This window comes from Elgaria multicarinata, chromosome 3 (genome assembly GCF_023053635.1).
Source record: "Elgaria multicarinata webbii isolate HBS135686 ecotype San Diego chromosome 3, rElgMul1.1.pri, whole genome shotgun sequence".
NCBI classification, from domain to species: domain Eukaryota; kingdom Metazoa; phylum Chordata; class Lepidosauria; order Squamata; family Anguidae; genus Elgaria; species Elgaria multicarinata.
Window position 1 is genome coordinate 80,113,509 of NC_086173.1, and position 19,084 is coordinate 80,132,592.

General features: G+C 42.1%; 1 protein-coding gene across 4 annotated transcripts; it reads left to right on the forward strand.

Annotated features, from left to right (window-relative positions):
* The first annotated feature begins 2,019 nt into the window (after positions 1–2,019).
* Positions 2,020–18,189, forward strand: IRF1 (interferon regulatory factor 1). Of its 4 annotated transcripts, none has more exons than XM_063120700.1 (10): positions 2,020–2,183; positions 9,087–9,180; positions 9,926–10,025; positions 11,340–11,516; positions 12,346–12,386; positions 13,302–13,428; positions 13,757–13,867; positions 15,085–15,128; positions 15,606–15,744; positions 17,149–18,189. In XM_063120700.1, exons 2-10 carry the CDS (start codon positions 9,094–9,096, stop codon positions 17,241–17,243), a joined length of 921 nt encoding a protein of 306 aa, XP_062976770.1. In that variant the 5' UTR covers positions 2,020–2,183; positions 9,087–9,093; the 3' UTR covers positions 17,244–18,189. The 4 variants fall into 4 exon arrangements, with proteins under 4 accessions (XP_062976770.1, XP_062976771.1, XP_062976769.1 ...); XM_063120701.1 differs by having other exon boundaries at positions 2,020–2,169; XM_063120699.1 differs by lacking the exon at positions 2,020–2,183 and adding an exon at positions 2,619–2,997 and having other exon boundaries at positions 15,609–15,744.
* Positions 18,190–19,084: the final 895 nt, after the last annotated feature.

Below are 19,084 nucleotides of genomic sequence, written 5' to 3' on the forward strand. Positions count from 1 at the left end.
AGTCAGAACTCTAAAGGAGCTATCTAAGCACTTGGAAAGCTCCTTTGGAGTTGTGTCTGGTTCTGACTGAAACCTGGAGTGGATTCACCAGCATTGGAGCCTTCAAAGCATGTTATATATATTTTCATGGTATTATTATAACATAGGAATCTGCCTTATAATGAAGTGAGACCCTTGGTCCATCTAAACCAGTATTGTTGACACTGACTGTCAGCTGCTCTCCAGGGCTTCAGGCAGAATTCCTTTTCTTGCCCTACCTGGAAAAGCTGGGGATTGAACCTGGGACCTTCTGCATGCAAAGCATGCCCTCTATCACAATGAGCTATGGCCCCTCTCACCCACTGGCCCATCTAAGTCAGTACTGCCTACACTGTGTGGCAGGCTCTCCAGGGTTTCAGCAGAAGTCTTTCTCAGTCTTAGCTGGAGACATCAGGATTAGGTATAAGAATGGGGCATGTTTCCAATTTTAACTCAGAAATAAGTGTGCATCATCATCATCATCATTATTATTTGCATTTATATCCCACCTTTTTTTCCCTCCTAGGAACCCAAGGCAGCATGCATAATCCTCCTCCCCTCCATTTTATCCTCACAACAACAACAACCCTGTGAAGTGGGCTGTGTTGAGAGTCTGTGACTGGCCCAAAGTCACTCAGTGGGTTTCCATATTTATTTATTTATTTATTTATTACATTTTTATACCGTCCAATAGCTGAAGCTCTCTGGGCGGTTCACAAAAATTAAAACCATAATAAAACAACCAACATGTTAAAAGCACAATTACAAAATACAGTATAAAAAGCACAACCAGGATAAAACCACGCAGCAAAATTGATATAAGATTAAAATACAGAGTTAAAACAGTAAAATTTAAATTAAGTTAAAATTAAGTGTTAAAATACTGAGAGAATAAAAAGGTCTTCAGCTGGTGACGAAAGCAGTACAGTGTAGATGCCAGGCGGACCTCTCTGAGTGGGGCCTGGAACCCAGATCTCCTGACTCCCAGTCCAACACTTTCGCCACTACACCACACTGGCTCTCTAGTGGGGTGTAGTGGCTTTTTAAAAGAAGTGATTGGGCATGCAGCAGGAAATATCGAATGGAAAGAATGCTTTCTTGCAGTATTGTTGTTGATCTTTAAAATGGTTTATGATCAATGCAGGAAAACACCATTTTTAAAATTTAAACAATAACTCCTAGAAATCTTGGCATTTAATCAAAATGAACTGATGGACACATTTTCTGGATTTCTGTGAATAGATGTTTTCAACATGTGAGTGACCACAGCAAACTCCGTGATTGCCCAGTAACGAGCATGCAATAAACGCTCGTCGGATGGAGCTTAAAAGGCGGATTGACACAAAAGTGGAAACACTGACCCTATTCAGGTGACACGCTAAGCTACGGTGGTTAAACATTTTGAGTTTAAACATTATGTTTAATGTGTGTCGTGTGAACCATGACTTAGCATGTTGCATGAACCATTCCTAACCATGGCAGCTACATAACCACGGTTTAAACATGCTCACTAACCATTTGCTGCAAAGGGTTAGCAGCCTAACCATGGTTTAGTGTATTATCCAAACACTTTCTTTGAGTATTGCTAGAAATTATTTTTAGAGAATTCTATACCCATTATGGTGTGGACTGAAAAGTGGAGTTTGTCTGTGCTAGGCTGGTACAAGAGGACCTGCAGCCTACTCCTGGACTACTCCAAGGAATGTCACCTTGCTTCTAGCCACATTGATTCTTATGCTCCCCTCCCCTTGTTCGCCCTTAGCTCCCCTGTGTGCTAATTAATTGCACATCTCTTGCTAGTGCAGAATAACAAACAGCCTGGGAGCCTGAGAAACGGGGCGGGGGAAGGGAAGCCGGACTTCCCCTTCAGCCGCTGGTGCTACAACCGTCTGATTTCCCCGAAATGATGCTTCGCCGGCAGCGGACTCCTTCGAGCGCGCTGATTGGAGCGGCGCGGTCTCCCTTCGGAGCGCTGATTGGCCGCGGCGGCGGCGCTTGTGCTCCTCGGCCGGGGATTCCCAGTGACCTGTAGAATATACAGCCGGCGCCTGGTCCAGAGCTCGCAGAAGCGGCGATTCTCTGGCACGGGAAGGAGCTAATTTCTGCAAGGGAGACACGTGCACACAGAGAGAGGTCGCCTGTCGAAGCGAGGTGTGTGAGGAAAGGTGGGTCGTGTCAGCGCTCTGCTCCTTGCGCGGCATCTCGCTTAAAGCAAGAGATGAACCGTGCGATCCTAGGCAGGTTTCGGCATTACCGAGGAATAAGTCCCACTGAACTCGAGGGGAATGGCCTCTGAGTAGGATTGCACTGCCCGGGTCCATCCGTGTCAGCGGCTGGGTGGGAATTAAGCTCGTGGCGAGGGGCTTTGGGGGCGCACGGAAGTGCATCTGGCGTAGGGTTCGGGGGAGTCGGTGAATTCACTGCCTCTGCGGTCTTTCCGAGATCGCTGCAGGCTGCTTCCCCCTATAAAACAGCCTGCCCTATTCTCAGTTTCCTAGACATCAAAGGCGGCAGGCGGCTAAGTTTAGCAAAGCAAGCAGGGAGTTTAATAAGTAACTTTTTTTAAAAAAATTGTCGTGCGGTCCTGTAAAAGTCCAGCGCCGTTTCTTTCATTCAGAGCTGATTAGCCCGGGAGAGGGCGTGATAGCCGCGTCTGCCGGCTGTTCGGGAGAATCGGACGTATGCCAGAAGGGTTTAGCCGTGTTTAGGCTGCGTGCAGCAAAACCCACGAAGCGTCCTGTGACACCTTAAGGCCTACCAGATTGGTTGGGACATAAAATGTCGTGGGCCAGAGCCCACTTCGTAAAACGTACGACATGGTCATTTAAGTGGACAGGTGTGTGTATAGAAGAAGAAGTAATGTAAACAAAGTGAGGCCGAAAGGTCAAGCAATGCAAGCGATAGCAGTAGATAAAGAGTAGGCTGCAGAACGCAGAGGCGCACGGGATCCAGTGCGATGCAACGCATCCAAGATGCAAGGTGTGTCTCCTTCCTGGCTAGGATGGCTCTTGCTGTAGAGGAGAGGGTGTATTTTTATTTATTTATTTGTGTGTGTGTGTTTTAAAAAACCGTATCAATAATTAGCCAGGGTGCAAAAAGTTAATAGCTCCGTTTAGTCATGGTTTTTGCTTTTGTTTTTTTAGAGTGTTGCCAAAGGGAAATTTGTTAACATGACGGACTACAATGGGTGGTGTTGCTTATTTTGTTGGACCAGGAAGTAATGCTTTTAGAAAAATAGAAAGAGAGAGAGAAAAGGGGAGGAGGGAGACAACCGGTCTTTAGCTTTGGCACCCCTGATCAGAGTCAAGAAAATTGGCAGAAAAAAAGAATCTGAGCCTTGGAAGGAGTGTTAGGAAAGACAGTAGATCTTTGAAACTACTAAGACAGCAACAGGTAGAGAACCAACTTACATTGCTGTCTTGTAGTCTTGGTGGTGGTGTGCGTGTGCGTGTGTGCACACACTTGTGAACCTATGTCTTTGAGAACTTGGTTAAAGGGACTGGGTATGGTTTTTCTCTCTTTAAAAATGATTGAACCTAAACTCTAAATAATTGTTAAGCTATCTGGGATGAGGGAGAGGCAAATTAATATTTCAACATTTAAAAGGGGAAATGTGCCACTCAGCCGAATGCATGTTTATCAGGAAACCCTACACTGAGTTCAGTGTGGAGTCACTTCCACCCCAGTAAGTTTATATTGGATAAACCTTTTAGCTGTTCCTTTAAATTTCCTAAGGCAATGAATGGCAAATGTTACAAATGCAATGAGCCCATATTTTTGTCTCGTTCATACGTGCAAGAAAATTCAACAGTGCCCTTACCTCGCCTTGTGGAATATGTTTTGCCCAGAAGCCATGGCAATTTGTGTAATGCAATTATTATGCTTGGCAATGAGCAGTCAGGACACCGGCCAAAGCCAAATTCCATGGAAGAGTTATAATATCCGTCTGTGGGACACAATGAACTTGTGCTTCATTCTGTGAACGGGTTGATTTTGTCTCTGATGGGGAGGCAGGCGCAAGGCCTGTGCGAGACCGACTGCTAAACCGACTGCAGAAACATCTTGTTACCATGTGTTGGGCCGTAAAGATTCTTGGGACCATTTTGCCATAGATGTTTTTGTTTTAAGGTTTAGAACAGTAAAGGCCGGAGCCTTATTTGTAACTGCGTGATTATGGACTCTGTTTCCCCCCCTAGCGCTGGCATGCAATTTAAAACCATCTTGCCCCAATGCAGAGAAATGCAAAGAGGAAACTGGCAGGGTTGGTGTTCACTTGTGCCAAACATTCACCACTGTGTCTCAGAGTGGTTTATAAACATATTCCTGAGTTTAAGGAGCACTTTGCAGTGCTTCATTCTACTGCATACCTGCAATTCCTTGCACATGCAAGAAAGTGTCCCCTGGATCTGTCGGGGGCATTCTGGAGAAAGCTCACCATGTACAACTCCCGTTAAACCCAGGGAGACTTAAAGCTTTAGCCTAATTACTCTCTCAGATGTAATTCCTAGCTGACTTTCGTGCAAGAGGCCTAAGGTCAGGGTCATGTGCACATTTAGCTGCTTGCACCCTATTAATTTCATTGACATTTAAGCATGCTTAACTAGCTTGATTGCAGTGGTTACAGGGAAGGAAGATCCATTTTGCACATTATGCTTTTCTACCCAACAATAATTTCTGTGTAGGAAAGCAATGTCCACTGCAGTGGAACACATACTTTGCATGTGGAAGGTCCCAGGTGTTCAGTGCTTGGCATCTCCTGGAAAAACTCCTGCCTGAAACCCTGGAGAGCTGCCAGACATTTGTCAACAATACTGGGCTAGATGGATCCATGGTCTGACTCAGGTTAAGGTGGCTTCCTATGCTCCTAAGCATGTATGTACTGTAATAAGAAAACAATTGTATGGTTTCTGCCATCATCAATAACTGGATCATGCTGCACTTCAGATATTCAGGTGTATGTGCCCATGCAGGAAAAAAATGTAATGTATAAAGCAGCTTTTCCTTCTCCCTAATAGCTGCAATCCAGTGAACTCAAGTACACTGAAGAGCCTTCAGAATCACTGGCACTGAATTGTGCCTGTAACATCTCCAGTCCAAATTTTTTAACATGAACTTAAGTTCCATTGGCATGAATGGCATTTGTGTCCAAGTGTATTTAAGACCTGGTCTTTAGTATGCAGAGAGCTTTACCATAATAACCCGCCTAATATGGACACAAGTGTGATTGTTCCAGTGCAGCCGTCTCCCAACCTGGTTCCCTCCAGATGTTTTGAACTACAGCTCCCAGCATTCCTGACCATTGGCCATGCTAGTTGGGGTTGATGGGAGTTGAAGTCCAAAACATCTGGATAACACCACGTTGAGAAACGCTGCTCTAATTTATTTATTTATTTTATTGCATTTCTATACCGCCCAATAGCCAGAGCTCTCTGGGCGATTCACAAAAATTAAATAAAATAAAATATTCTTCAAATTTACACCAGTGTGTAATAGGTAATGCACATCACAAACTAGTTAGAGCACAGATGTTGTTGATTGTACCAATGGGAATGGGGAGTGGCTCTAGAGAATATTCCAGGGAATGTTAAGGTTCCTTAGAAATCTCCCAGAGGCTCTTTAATGAAAAGACCAGTGATGGCGGATAAGCTTGCCTGTGAGACGGCTTTGCCTACTACTGCCACTCTTCCCCTGCAATATGTCTGAGGTGGGTGTGTTCAGTCTAGGTTACATTCATGCAGGGAAATGATGAGGCCCAAGAGGCCTGGCCAATGCCATTCATGAACTCAGTATGTGCACTAGAACATGCCCCAGAATATCTTGCTTTGCACAGGCAGAATTGTAATGTGGAAAGTATTCCCTGAAGTTAGGAAATTTGAAAACTGCGGCTCTAAGGAGAAAGACAAGGAAGGAAGGGTGTGGTAACAAAAGCTGTTCTCTGTTGTCTGTGGAATCTTGTAATCAGAGCTGTACTTTATTATATTCAGTATGTTGCCTCTGAATATAGAGGTTTCTTTCTTAGCTTTTACACCTTTTTCAAAAGCCATTTATAGCAGCGACCATCACTACTTTCTGTCGCAAAGACATCTGCCAAAGGAAGTGAGGCAGGTGGCTACTAGGAGGAGGGCCTTCTCTGCTGTGGCACCCCAGCTCCCTAAGGAGGTTCGCCTGGCACCTACACTATTGTTTTAGATGCCAGGTGAAGACCTTTTTATTCTCTCAATATTTTAACAGTCTATAAATTAATTTTAACTTTGCTGTTTTAAATTTGTATTTCTGCACTGCTGCTGATTTTAACCTGGTTGTGTTTTTATGTTGTATTTTTTATCATGTTTTTATACTGTTGTTTTATACTTTGAATGGTTTTAATTTTTGTGAACTGCACAGAGAGCTTCGGCTATTGGGCGGTATAGAAATGCAATAAATAAATAAATCTGGAAATTGATTGTGTGAAGTGTCAAGAAGTACTTTCCTTAATTTGTTTTGAACCTACTTCCAGCGAGTTTGAGAACTACAAACTCAATCACTGCTTTTAAAACTCAGCTAAAAACTTTTCTTTTCCCTATAGCCTTCAAATATTGAGTTTGTTCTGACTCTATACTATTAGCTTTACCCTACCCGGTGCCTGTTTACACTTCCCTGTGCCTGTTTGCATTCTCCTTCCCTCTTTATTGTTAACTACAACTTATTAGATTGTAAGCCTATGCGGCAGGGTCTTGCTATGTACTGTGTTATCTGTACAGCACCATGTACATTGATGGTGCTATATAAATAAATAATAATAATAATAATAATAATAATTCATTGAAAGATCCCCAGGTTCTAGTGTCATGGGAAGGATTGAAAGAATAATTCATCTTTTCCCACATGGTTCATCATGGAGTAGCTTTCCACCATGTTTCCTTTAGGCCCCTTTTTCTAAACTACAAGTTATTTTCCCAATGCATGTGCAGTGCGGGGATGTGATATGTTGCCAGTAGTGAGCAGAACGTGTCGTAAGAATGAACAATACGTAGACACACTTTCCACAGACTGGCATTCTCTAACTCTTCAAGTCTAACATAACAATCACTTGCTCAAATAAAAACGTTATTTATGGTTTTAGCAGACAGTACAGTCATGGTAAGATAGCAGTGACATACCAATATAATGTAACGGTAGTAAAGTTGCCTTGAGAATACATAATATTACATTAGTTTAAAAGTACAGGAAGATATGACCAATATTGTTGTTTGTAAGTTGCAAACGTCTCATTAAATAAACTCTTTAGCTGCAGGCTAAAGTGGCCAATGTTCCTAGGAAAAAAGAAGTTTTCCAAAATGAAATGTAGCATGTAAATATTCAACGATCAAACATAGAAGTAGGCATTCCAACCACGCTAGTACTTTGATGAAGTTGTTCAAGAAAATGCCTTTTCAAATTTCTGGATTCAAATGTTTGGCCAATGCCAATATTTTGGGTTGAGGGGAGATAACAGGATAGGAAGCATACCTGTGAAGTTGTTATTAAACAGGTGGCATTGTAAGTGTTCAAAGATCAATGGATGCCCTTTGAAAACATGATGGGCATAGTCCATGCCAGGGTGTGGAGAGAGTAATATGGCGCTCAACAGATACCCGTTTTTCCCCTCCCATCCCAATATCATTTGGTGTACGTGCATGGGTAGCGCTCAGGGGCAGTTCGTGGAATGGGAGGTCTGTACATGCCTGATAACCCACTCAGCCCTTCCTCTCCACTCAGTCAAGGGATGTGAGTTCCAGAGGAGAGGGGAAGGGTTCTGTGGGGTTACGGGAGGCACTTGTAGAACTCCCGGATCGATGGCCCTCTTGCAATGCACACTGAGTGCAGGTAAGGGAGATTCAAAGATATGTTGAGTCCTAAGGGAAGTCCTCCATGTACAGGTTCTGTGCCTGCATAGCAAAGGATCATACCCATCATGTGAACATCATCCTTATGCTTGTTAACCAAAAACAATAATCGAAATAATTGGAACAAGTTCATGGGGGGTGGGGGGAGAGAATAACTTCGAATTTGCTAAATTGCCTGACCCATAGGGTGCACTTGGGCTATGTGCTAGCCCAATTAAACAGGTACACAATTCTCGGAAGACTTAACATTGTTGGTTTTGCTACAAAAGACTAACACGGCTACCACTCTAGAATTAACATTTTAATGGCATATGATCTCAGGATATTGAGCATCTGTTACCTTAAGATGTGCTGTTGAAATAAACTGATCTTTTATTTAGAGCAATGGTTCTCAAACTGTGTTCCAGTAACTGGGTTTATTCAGAAGCTTATCAAGGCTTTGGCTGGAAGATCACTAATCGCGGGTCAGCATCCCTGAAAGACAGCTTGCCCACCGCTATCAGTCCTTCCATGTGGTGTGCCACATCAGGAGATTGGGCTCACACTCTCCGCTCAAGCAGGGCAACACTGAGCCCAATAGGCATGGCCAATGGCCAAACATGAACAAGGTGTGTGGCCTAGAAAACGCCCTAGCATTGTCTTCTGTCCACTGGGATTCTGTGGCAGATTCTCAAGGTTTCTGTGGCACACAGGTTGATGTGACAGACAAGTCTGAAAGACCACTGGTTTACAATACAGTTTTACACACTATTCAGATGTAAGCTCCATTGTGCTTAATGGGACTTACTCCTTGGTAAGTTTAGGAACCTGTTGCCATCCAGATATTGTTGGATTCCAGTTGCCATCAACCCAAGCCAGCATGACCAATTGTCAGGGATTATGGGATTGTAGTTCAACAACATCTGCAGGGCAACAGGTTCCCCACTGTTGGGGTACAAAGTATTTATTTATTTATTTGTTACATTTATATACCGCCTCACAGTTGAAGCTCTCTGGGCGGTTTACAAAAGTAGCAGTGTTAGAGTCACCAAACACCACCAGATACAGAGCACTTCTAACCGTACCTTAATTTGAAACAGGCAGCCAACGGTGGATTGCAAGTATTTACCAATAAAGCTTTGGACAAGTCCAATCTTAAAGGGAAACCGCTTTTATCCTTCACATGGCAGTTTTTCTTATACGTTCCAATTCTTCTCTTTTCAGAGCCAAAATGCCACAAACAAGAATGCGCATGAGGCCTTGGCTGGAGATGCAGATTAATTCCAATAAAATTCCTGGACTTTCCTGGATCAATAAGGTATGGGATTTCATCCCACCCCACCCCACCTTTCTCCTCGATCTTTAAAATGGCTGGCTTTTTAAATCTTTCTAAAATTCAAAACACAGATCAAGACCTCTATGAAAAGATAGGAAGGTTATAGGGAAACATCAAATTGTGGTCAGAAAAAAAAAGTTTCAGCTATATGTTGGATAGACAAGTTTTGCTGAGAATTCCATAGCTGAAAAAATGAAATTGTCAACTATTCCACTGACGCAAATTACTGCCCTAACTATTTTATGGGATCAAGGCTAAACTGCTGAGAGGAAGTGAGCATGCAAACCTTAATTAATCTTGATACTGTACTTAGAATTCATTTTGCATATTATTCATCCCATTCTATTGTATACCCTTTAGCATAGCTGACATTTAACATACTGATTCTTACTTTCTTGCTTATCCCCCCCCCCACCTTTGGGGATGCTTTTAATACTTAACTTGTTGATATGGGTAAGATCTTCAGATTGAACTAACAGACAGGGTTCCCCTTGTTTAACATGATCCCCAAATACTACTCCCTCCAAATAAATAGTATGGTGTGTTACAATGAACTCTTATGCAACCAAATCAAGAAGGGCTGATACTAAGTTTCTGGTTCATTTTGCTATAAGCATTATGTGGCACTGATACTGTAGAAGAAAAATGGCTTCTTGGGTTGTTCTTGACTTTGTTTCTCATATATAACTCAATCATGCCTACTCAGAACTGTACTGTTGAATTACAGAAAGAAGGATTGTTCCAGATTCCATGGAAACATGCGGCTAAACATGGTTGGGAGCTTGAAAAAGATGCCTGCCTTTTCAGAAACTGGGCTATTCATACTGGTATGTGCTGGTTTCAATGCTCAGCTCAACATGTTTCTAGAGCCTCCTTCCATATACAGCCACAAGTGAGGCTGATCGGAATCCACCTACTTACAAGAGCAAAAGGGCTGATTAATCCAACGTACCTGGGGATTGTGCTTCAACCAGTCCTTGCTCTCTATCACCATAGGATGCTATTTCCAAACCAGTGTTTTTTCTCAATCACACGATACTTTTTTTTTAAAAAAAAATAGTAATATGTGAAGTGGCTGGGCTTTGGTAAGCATTCTAGATTTTTGTGAACCGCCCAGGGAGCTTCAGCTATTTGGCGGTCTAAAAATGCAACAAATAAATAAATAAATAAATAAATATATTTTAACATGAATTTTTCCACATGCAAACATGCTTGCCACTGCATCATATACCATATTGTGGGTTGAATTCAGACATAGGCCTCATCTACACCAAGCAGGATATTGCAATATTACTAGGGTGACCATATGAAAAGGAGGACAGGGCTCCTGTATCTTTAACAGTTGCATAGAAAAGGGAATTTCAGCAGGTGTCATTTGTATATATGGAGAACCTGGTGAAATTTCCCTTTCATCACAACAGTTAAAGCTGCAGGTGCCCTGCCCTCTTTTAAATGTGGCCACTCTAGTATAGCTCCTGCAGCTTTAACTGTTGTGATGAAGAGGGAATTTCACCAGGTTCTCCATATATACAAATGACGCCTGCTGAAATTCCCTTTTCTATGCAACTGTTAAAGATACAGGAGCCCTGTCCTCCTATTCATATGATCACCCTATGCAGTTTGAAAGTGGTATGAAAGCGGTATATAAAAGGCAGGAGCCACACTACTGCTGCATGTATCAACTGTTGGGGCCCATTGACATATACCATATACCGCTTCCATACTGCTATATCCTGCTTGTGTGGCTCCTGTCATTTATATACTGTTTTCATAGTATATAAAACTATATACCATAGTATATAAAACTATACTATCCTGCTTGGTGTAGATGAGGCCACAGTCATACTTAACAGTAGACCCATTGAAGTCAATGGGACTGACTAACTTAAATCCCACTGATTACAATGGGTTTACTCTTAAGTATGACAAAGTCTGGATCCAATGTCATGATTGTATATGTGGCTTACTTTGGGCTACCCAGCCTGAAAGGAGTCCACATTAAACATGGATGTTGCTGGCTGGGCTCTTCTTATACCATTAGTGGAACATGGCATGGCTGGATTTTAAGCATTGGTGGTTATATCCTCTCTTTGGGTTACTTCCTCCTCAACCCAGATTTACACTTCCTTGTAATTTTACAGGGAGGTACAAAGAAGGTGACGTACAGCCTGATCCTAAAACCTGGAAGGCAAATTTCCGCTGCGCCATGAATTCATTGCCCGATATTGAAGAGGTGAAGGACAGAAGCATTAGCAAAGGCTCCAGTGCAGTCCGGGTCTACAGGATGCTGGAACCCTCAGCAAAGTCACAGAAAAAAGGTATTGCTCTAAAGATGTGAAGGGTGCACACCCAGTCATTGATATGGACGTTTTTGAGAACGTGTTGCTTCAAGGGCAGCCCTCTCTGTCATTTTATGGTTTTATGGTTCAGATGGCTGGGGCAAGGCCACATAAACAAACAAACAAACACATACACAGAGAAACAAAGCCACATGGTGGTCATTTGAAAATTACTCCTCACAGAAGTGACTGTTGTGAGCTATTTATCTGGATCAACCCGTGAGGCAAATGTGATGATAGCCACCAACATCAATAGCTTTAGACAAACTCATGAAAGAGAAGTCTATAGTGACTGCTACCTCCAAGATCAGGGCAGGATGGCCCTGAATGCCACTTGCTGGGGAGGAACAGTGAGAAAGGGGTATTGTACTCATGTTCTGGCTATGGTCTTCCCATGGGTTGGCCATTGTGGAATGCTGAACTAGATAGGCCTTTGGTCTGATCCAGCAGTGCTCTCCTTATGTTCTTAGGTTCTTAAAGCCAGCTTTCAGTATGCCACTAGATACTCATACTTGGCAAAAGGAAGTGACTCAGTTTAGCAAATGAATGATGGTGGCCTGCATGAGGACCATGATTGCCCTGATATCTGTGAATTTCTACTGAAATCGGTGGGAAAGTTTCAAAGAAAGGGCATAAGGGTGCCATCGCTATTGCACGATTGCAAGTCATAAGAGGGGAATTGTGCCAGCACAAGATTGAGGATGCCTGAATTATCCAACACTGCTTGAATTCTCTGTAGTCCATCTTTTCTTTTCACAAATGTATTTGTTGTTTGTACTAAATCTTTGCTTTTGTTTTTCTTGAACAGAAAAGAAGTCAAGGTCCCTAAAAATCAAGAGTGCAAGGAAGGTATGTATTCACCCTGGTAGAATGGGAAACTTTCACACAGAACTTTAAACACCCAGCACAAGAGATGGAGGATTGGAACCTCATTTACTTTCTGTGAATGGAACAGGGTCCACATTCATGGAATAAAGACATTGTCACCTCCACTTTCCTCTGAACTTCCTGAAAATTCACTCCTGGGGGTTGGGAGATCCTTGGGGATGGTGTGGATGCTACAGTTTTAGTGGGAAGGTGGCAGAAATCATCCCAGAGGAGCAATTTAATACACTCAGGATATAATCTTAGACATGTTTAGATGGAAAACTGTCCTACAAATTGCAGCATTCTGCATTTGAGTTTGTAGGACTTATTTTCTGTCTAAATGTGCATAGGATTGCGCCTTTAATGGATTAAACCTTTTTAACCAATTGACTTGCTCTTCCCCAGTTAACCAGTTCATTTCCTGTTTTGAATGAATGCCCCAATACATGTAGAAATTTGCAGATTTTAAAATTAAGTTTATGGCTTCCAAAAGTTCATCTGGCTGGGTAGGCAAGCTGGTTTTAAAAGGCATTTCATATTTATGTATTTGTTTATTTAACTAATTAAGTTATATCCTGCCTTTCCAGCAGTGAATGTGGCTTTCACATATTGAGCATAGTAAAATCCTAATGCTTCCACAAAATAAAAGAGATAATTTCATTAAACTGAAAGTAATCTCAAATAATGAAAGTAAAGCACCGACAGATTGCCTGTGGCAAAAACTTCTTCACAGAACAACCATTTTTTAAAGCGTGACTCCAGTTAAAATTCAGTTTAAAAATGTACATTTGTCAGCTGTGGTAAAGAGATTGGAAACTTGAGTTGTTTTGAGTGATGCTTCCAGCAGTAATATTTCTATATACAATAAAAAGTGGTACTTTTTTTTTTTTTTTGCAGTCACTGGAAGATATCAAAACAGAAGAGACTGCTGAAGCAACAAACAGCATTCAGTTACCAGATGACCACAGTGGCTACGTTCTTCCTAGTTACCCACCAGAGGAAATGGAGGTGGGGAGCACTTTAGGTGAGAGACAATTTTAGTCATCTCAGTGGTTTTCAGAACACCCAGTTCACAGGCTAGGACAACTAAGCCTTCCTTTCATTCATAGAAGATACTCAAGTCTCCCTTGTGGGTGTATACTGCAAAAGAAGATTGATAGTGGGTTGGCAAGCCATTTTTCCGGGGAGATGTCTGTCATTCTTATTGAGCCCTGATCAGCAGTCAGGGAACCACTGAAAACTAGAAGAAAACTTAATCATTAGTTCCTTGGAACAATTAAAAGCTATTAGGAGCAATCCTAGAAAAGAAGCTTTCTCATTACAATCCTGATATATTTCCTGTATTTTTGTAGGACTCCCCACAAGTGACTTAAACAACCCAGACTGGAGGGATTATCAGTTGCCTGACAGCACAAATGACTTGTACCCTTTCCAAGTGTCGCCTATCACGTCCTCTTCTGATGGTTGGTATTTAATTGTTATATCTGTTGGGTAGCTGATTGATCATAACTGGATTGATTAGTATAATAAATAAGTAAAGAACCAAGACTATATGATGGCAGAGTGTGTAATATAGCCCTTTGTTTATCTATTGGAGCGAGCAATCCTGTGGTCCCTAGATAGCACCCAAGGGGCCATAGGATACTTCAGATTCCCAGCTCCAAGTTTGGAGGCAGTACTCTGATCTCAGAGGAGGGAATTGGAGCTCTGCCCTTCCCCCTTACTGCTGGCATGGAAAAAACATTAGCTGCCTTCCAGAGTTGGGAAAACACCCAGGAGAGGGAGAGAAGCGGGTGTTTCGGTGCATGGGGAGGAGACTGGAGAGGCTAGGATACAAGCTATTCTGAGGCCTGTCCAGTCTCCTTTCCTCCCCATCCGGAACACCATTGCTAGATGGGCACAAAAGACCATCTAGCAAAAAATGAAAGGTGGGAGGACCAGGAGGTGAAGATTGCCTCCACCACTCCTTCCACTCTGCAGAGGATGACCGTACACATCTGAGTTCAGAGGCTTGTGATCAGCACAATAGGATTGTGCCCTGAATGTCTTCATCATATTCATGCTTACTTAGAAGGAAGTTTTTCTTTGTTTAGTGGGAGTTTCTTGGTGCATAAGACTGCAACCCATAGGTGAATTGCTCTTATTCCCATGTTGTTGTAAATACCACCACAATAGTAGATGGCAGGGTTGGATTCTAAATCATTTCAAACCCGAGTCAGCCAAAGTTAAGCACTTTTTACAGTGCAATCCTAGGCATGTCTACTTTGAAGTAAGTCCAATTGAGTTCAATGGGTCATACTCCCAGGTAAGTGTGTATAGGATTGCAGCCTAAATCTCATAGGTTTCAGTGAGAAAATTAAATACGTGCATAAATCTTACCCGTTGAAATAAACAGCACTAAAAAGGGGTAAACTGTGCCTGGATCATTCCCTTTGATAACAAGTATTCATACACCTGTTACACTGGTGTAAATCCTACAGATGTCAGTAAAATTACTTGTGTAAATATGATAAATCCATTCTCCAATTTTGTATTGTTTCATGACTAAAACTTGTAATGGTTATTGTTGGTAGTGGAAAATTGGGAAATATAATAAACGTTGAATCAACAAAACCTCTGAGCTGCATTGTGTGTTTCCCCCCTCTTTTTCTTCCTCCAATGACAACGTCTAACATCACAGCAACTGATGAGGATGAAGATAACTTTAGCCAACACATTTACCAGGTAAGACTTCATTTTCTTTTCAGAATAATTTTAGGTGTGATCTAGAACAGGGTGTAGGCAATGTGGTACCTGCAGGCACCAATCTGCCCAAGTGATACCTTTTTTGGCATCCAACAAGGGTTTGTGTGTGTGTGTGTGTGTGTGTGTGTGTGTGTGCTAATTTTAAAGCAAAGTGAGGACTTCTAGCTGCTCCCAACTTCTTTCCTATGAATACTGCACACTGCTCTGAGACATACTTAGGAAATGAAGATGGCAGGAGGCTACAGGCTGATACTTTCATCTGAAGCGCACCCAATTTGTGGTGGTGCCCAGGAGAGTTTCTCAAATTGCCACAAACCCAAAAAGATTGCTTACCTCTGAATTAGAATGATGTCCATACCTTCAGCACACTGGAACAAGATGTTTCTCTGTCAGCACCCCTTCCCATAGAAATCCAAAGAGAGCTGTTTTAATATCTTTTCCATATTTGTTTTCTAGCAGCTATTTAACACCTCCGATTGGCACCCATCCAATGTTGGCGACAAAGGATTCCTAATCAATGAAACTGGCATCCAAAATCTCTGTTTTGACGTTACCTATCAAGACCAGGATGCAGCCATTGATACAACAAACTCAGGTATAAACATCTTCACTTTTTGCATTGAAAATACAGCCAAAGGCAGAAAAATATATATCCCGGATTGCCATTCCATTTTATAAAATGCCCCCTGCCTTCCACCCCATGCTTGTCCTTCTGAAACTCCTGGAGTTTGCAACAACAGTGTGGATTCATTCATCCACATTTCTTTCCCGTCTTAGGATGAAAGGTTGCAATATAGCCATATTTTTTTTTATCTTCCAAGCTACCTTAATGAAATAGAGCAATTGGGTAAGATTTTGAGCCTAAACACTGATTGGTTCCATCATGTTTCAAGTGGGGTGACAAGAAAGTTCTGTGTTTGATCTGTGATGGCTCATTCTTACATGCAAGTCATGCATGTCAAGTGATGGATATGTGTGTGTGAGGCCACTACTCATATTCAGATCCAGCATGCTATGCCCTGCCCCAATGTAGGAACATAGGAAACTGCCTCACACTGAGTCTACACATATTGATTCTACAAGATGTAGTGATGGCCACCACTTTGGATGGCTTTAAAAGGGGATTGGGCAAATTCCTGGAGGAGAAAGCCACCAGTGGCTACTAGTCCGGATGGCTATGTGCTACCTCCAGTATGCCTTTGAGTGGGAGGGTACTGTTGCACTCATGTTCTGCATGTAGGCAGCTAGTTGGCCACTGTGTGAACAGAATGCTGGACTAGGTGGACCCTTGGTTTGATCTAGCAGGGCTCTTCTTATGTTCCACCTCACTCAGGATTGTTGACACTGACTGGCAGTTGGTCTCTAGGGTTCCTTTCCCCAGCCCTTTAGCTGGAGATGTCAGGGATTGAACCTGGGAGCTTTTGCATGCAAAGCAGGTACTCTGTCTTTCAAGCATCAGAACAGGTTTCTGCATGTTTGGAAGGTTGGGGCTGGCTGGGGCAGCCTTTGCACACAAAGAGCTGATGTCTTGGTGTGCTGAGGTGAGGTTTAAGTCAATAAAAGGAAATGGAGCAGCCCACTAGAATCCCCATATGTTCTGGAGGTTCCTTAGATGATGAATGTCTTTATTTTTTAAAAAACTGCCATGTCTTCACATAAACAGTTTTGGCAGGGACAGATGCAGCATATGGGCCATAAAGGATCATATCTCATATGACATGTTGTGGCTAAGATAGACACACATATTTAATGTAGCTGTATGTTGATTGACTTTAATGATGCCTTTTGCCTAAAATCATGCTATGCACCTGTAATTCCCCCCTATTCATAACCATGGTTGTATTAGCATCAGTGATTCATCTTAAACATGTATGCTTCGTTAGGTTTATGGACGTTTTATTGATCGCGTGATGAAACTTACCCCCACCTACCCCAATGTGGGTGTTCCATGGTAACCACATTATCAACTAAAATTTTATAATGTTTTCTTGTTTTGCAGAAATAATTCAAATCGATTCCAGAGGCAGCCTGAATGTCTCTTTGTTCGAGTCGCTACGATTGACTAGTTTGACCTCCATACCTTGTGGCATGTAGACTTCTTTTTTTAGCAATAGGTCTTCATTGTTTTATTTCTGATGTTTGTGAAACTGGCACATCTGTGAGTTGTTATCACTCTTCTCAATGTTTATCACTGAAAAGGCAAAGCCAAGAGGGCATCATCTGAGTGGAGGGGAAAATATCTTTGTAGTATAACTGTGTGCTTGACTACATCATGAGCCAATTAAGGGTGCAATCCTATGCATGTTTAGACACAAAATGGTCCTACAACTCCCAGCTTTTCCAAGCCAGCATGGCTGGCTGGGGAATGCTGGGACTTTTTCCTGTCTAAACTTGCATAGGATTGCACCCTAAGTTGTTGTTGCTGCTTTCCCCGCCCTAACTTGTTCATATATTAATATGACTAGAGTTGTGTTTTAAGCATACAAACTACATGAAGAGGTGCTTTGCACCTGTAACAAATTAACAAACATTTTAATCACATCCATAGCTTATATTTGTCATCACTTCATACCTGTGGAGATGGGTAGAGCACTTTCTAAGTTTAAGGCAATTAATACAATTACTCATTTTTGCATTTTGACCAGATATTTCCATAGGGACTTTCTTGTCTTTTGAACATCAGCCTCAGATCTGAACCCATTTTGTAAATATGTTTAGCTCGTTAAAATGTGAAAATCAGATACATGCTTTATTCCGTATATTAGGCATTCAGGAATTTTACTCATAGGACATTCTGTGGGTTTCTGCAAGACATGTTTCAGATTGTCATATCACCTTTTTTCAGCTGGACAATATGTTTAGCCCTATTTCAGTGCAGTGTAATTTAAGGGCCATTTACATTGTGCTATTAGCAAAAGCCATCTGAATTCATAACAAAGTGAATACTTCTTGAAAGGCTGCAAACGTTATTGTCTTCTTGTACATAAGTTTCTGTATATAAAAAGTTTACAATTATTTTAATAAAAGTTTATATATTTTGTTTCTTGTGTGATTTTATATTGGTGTCGGGAAACATTCTGGACTCTTGACTAGAGTTGCCCCTACGCTAAAGCTTTGAACCAGATTTCAAGATTGGGGACAGATTTCAGAGGCTGGCATCTGGGCTGGAGGAAACAGACTTCCCCGCTCCTTCCTCCTCATGGCATCCCCTCCAGCCCCGCTAAAAATGCCACATAGAAGGCCAGGGGTCCCCTGCTGAATTGGGGGGGGGGGATTCCCAAACATCAGGTGGAGCTGCCTTCTTTGAGTGGAGCCCTTGCATTCACAGTAGGCGGATCCTGGATCCAACAACCCATTTAGTGCTATGAAGGCCTTGCTTTTTCTGCAATTAGCCTGAAATGGTCCACAGGAATGTAATATAGTGCTATAATATTCAGCAATGTCCTTCTCCATGACTAGATTCTTCCTATTCATCCCCCACGGTGAGAATAGTGATTACAGGCACAATCCTGCGCAGGTTAAGACAGAAAAAAAGCTCCTCAAATCCCCAAAATTCTGTAGGACTTTTTCTGTCTAAGCAAGCATAGGTTTATGTCCTAAATAGCCTCTCTGAATTGCCCCTTGGTCAGTATCTGCAGGATAGGGCAGTGCTTAAATGACTGGAGTCCCTCATTATTTTTTTGGTTTTCATTTTTGCAAAGTGAACAAAGCATTATTCTGTTATGCAAAAAGGAAAAGGAAATTAAGAATGAAAGGGGAAGATTAATTTAAGGCATTGCTTTTTAAGTAGATCACTGGTGAATTTTTCTAACAACATGCTGTTTTGTTTATGCTAGTCATCTCTTGGCTCTCTTGTGAGTGAGCAGTACTGACTCCATTTTGAGAGAGCGAAAAACTCAAAGTGTCTTCATCCCCACTTGGGAGAAAGGCACAGG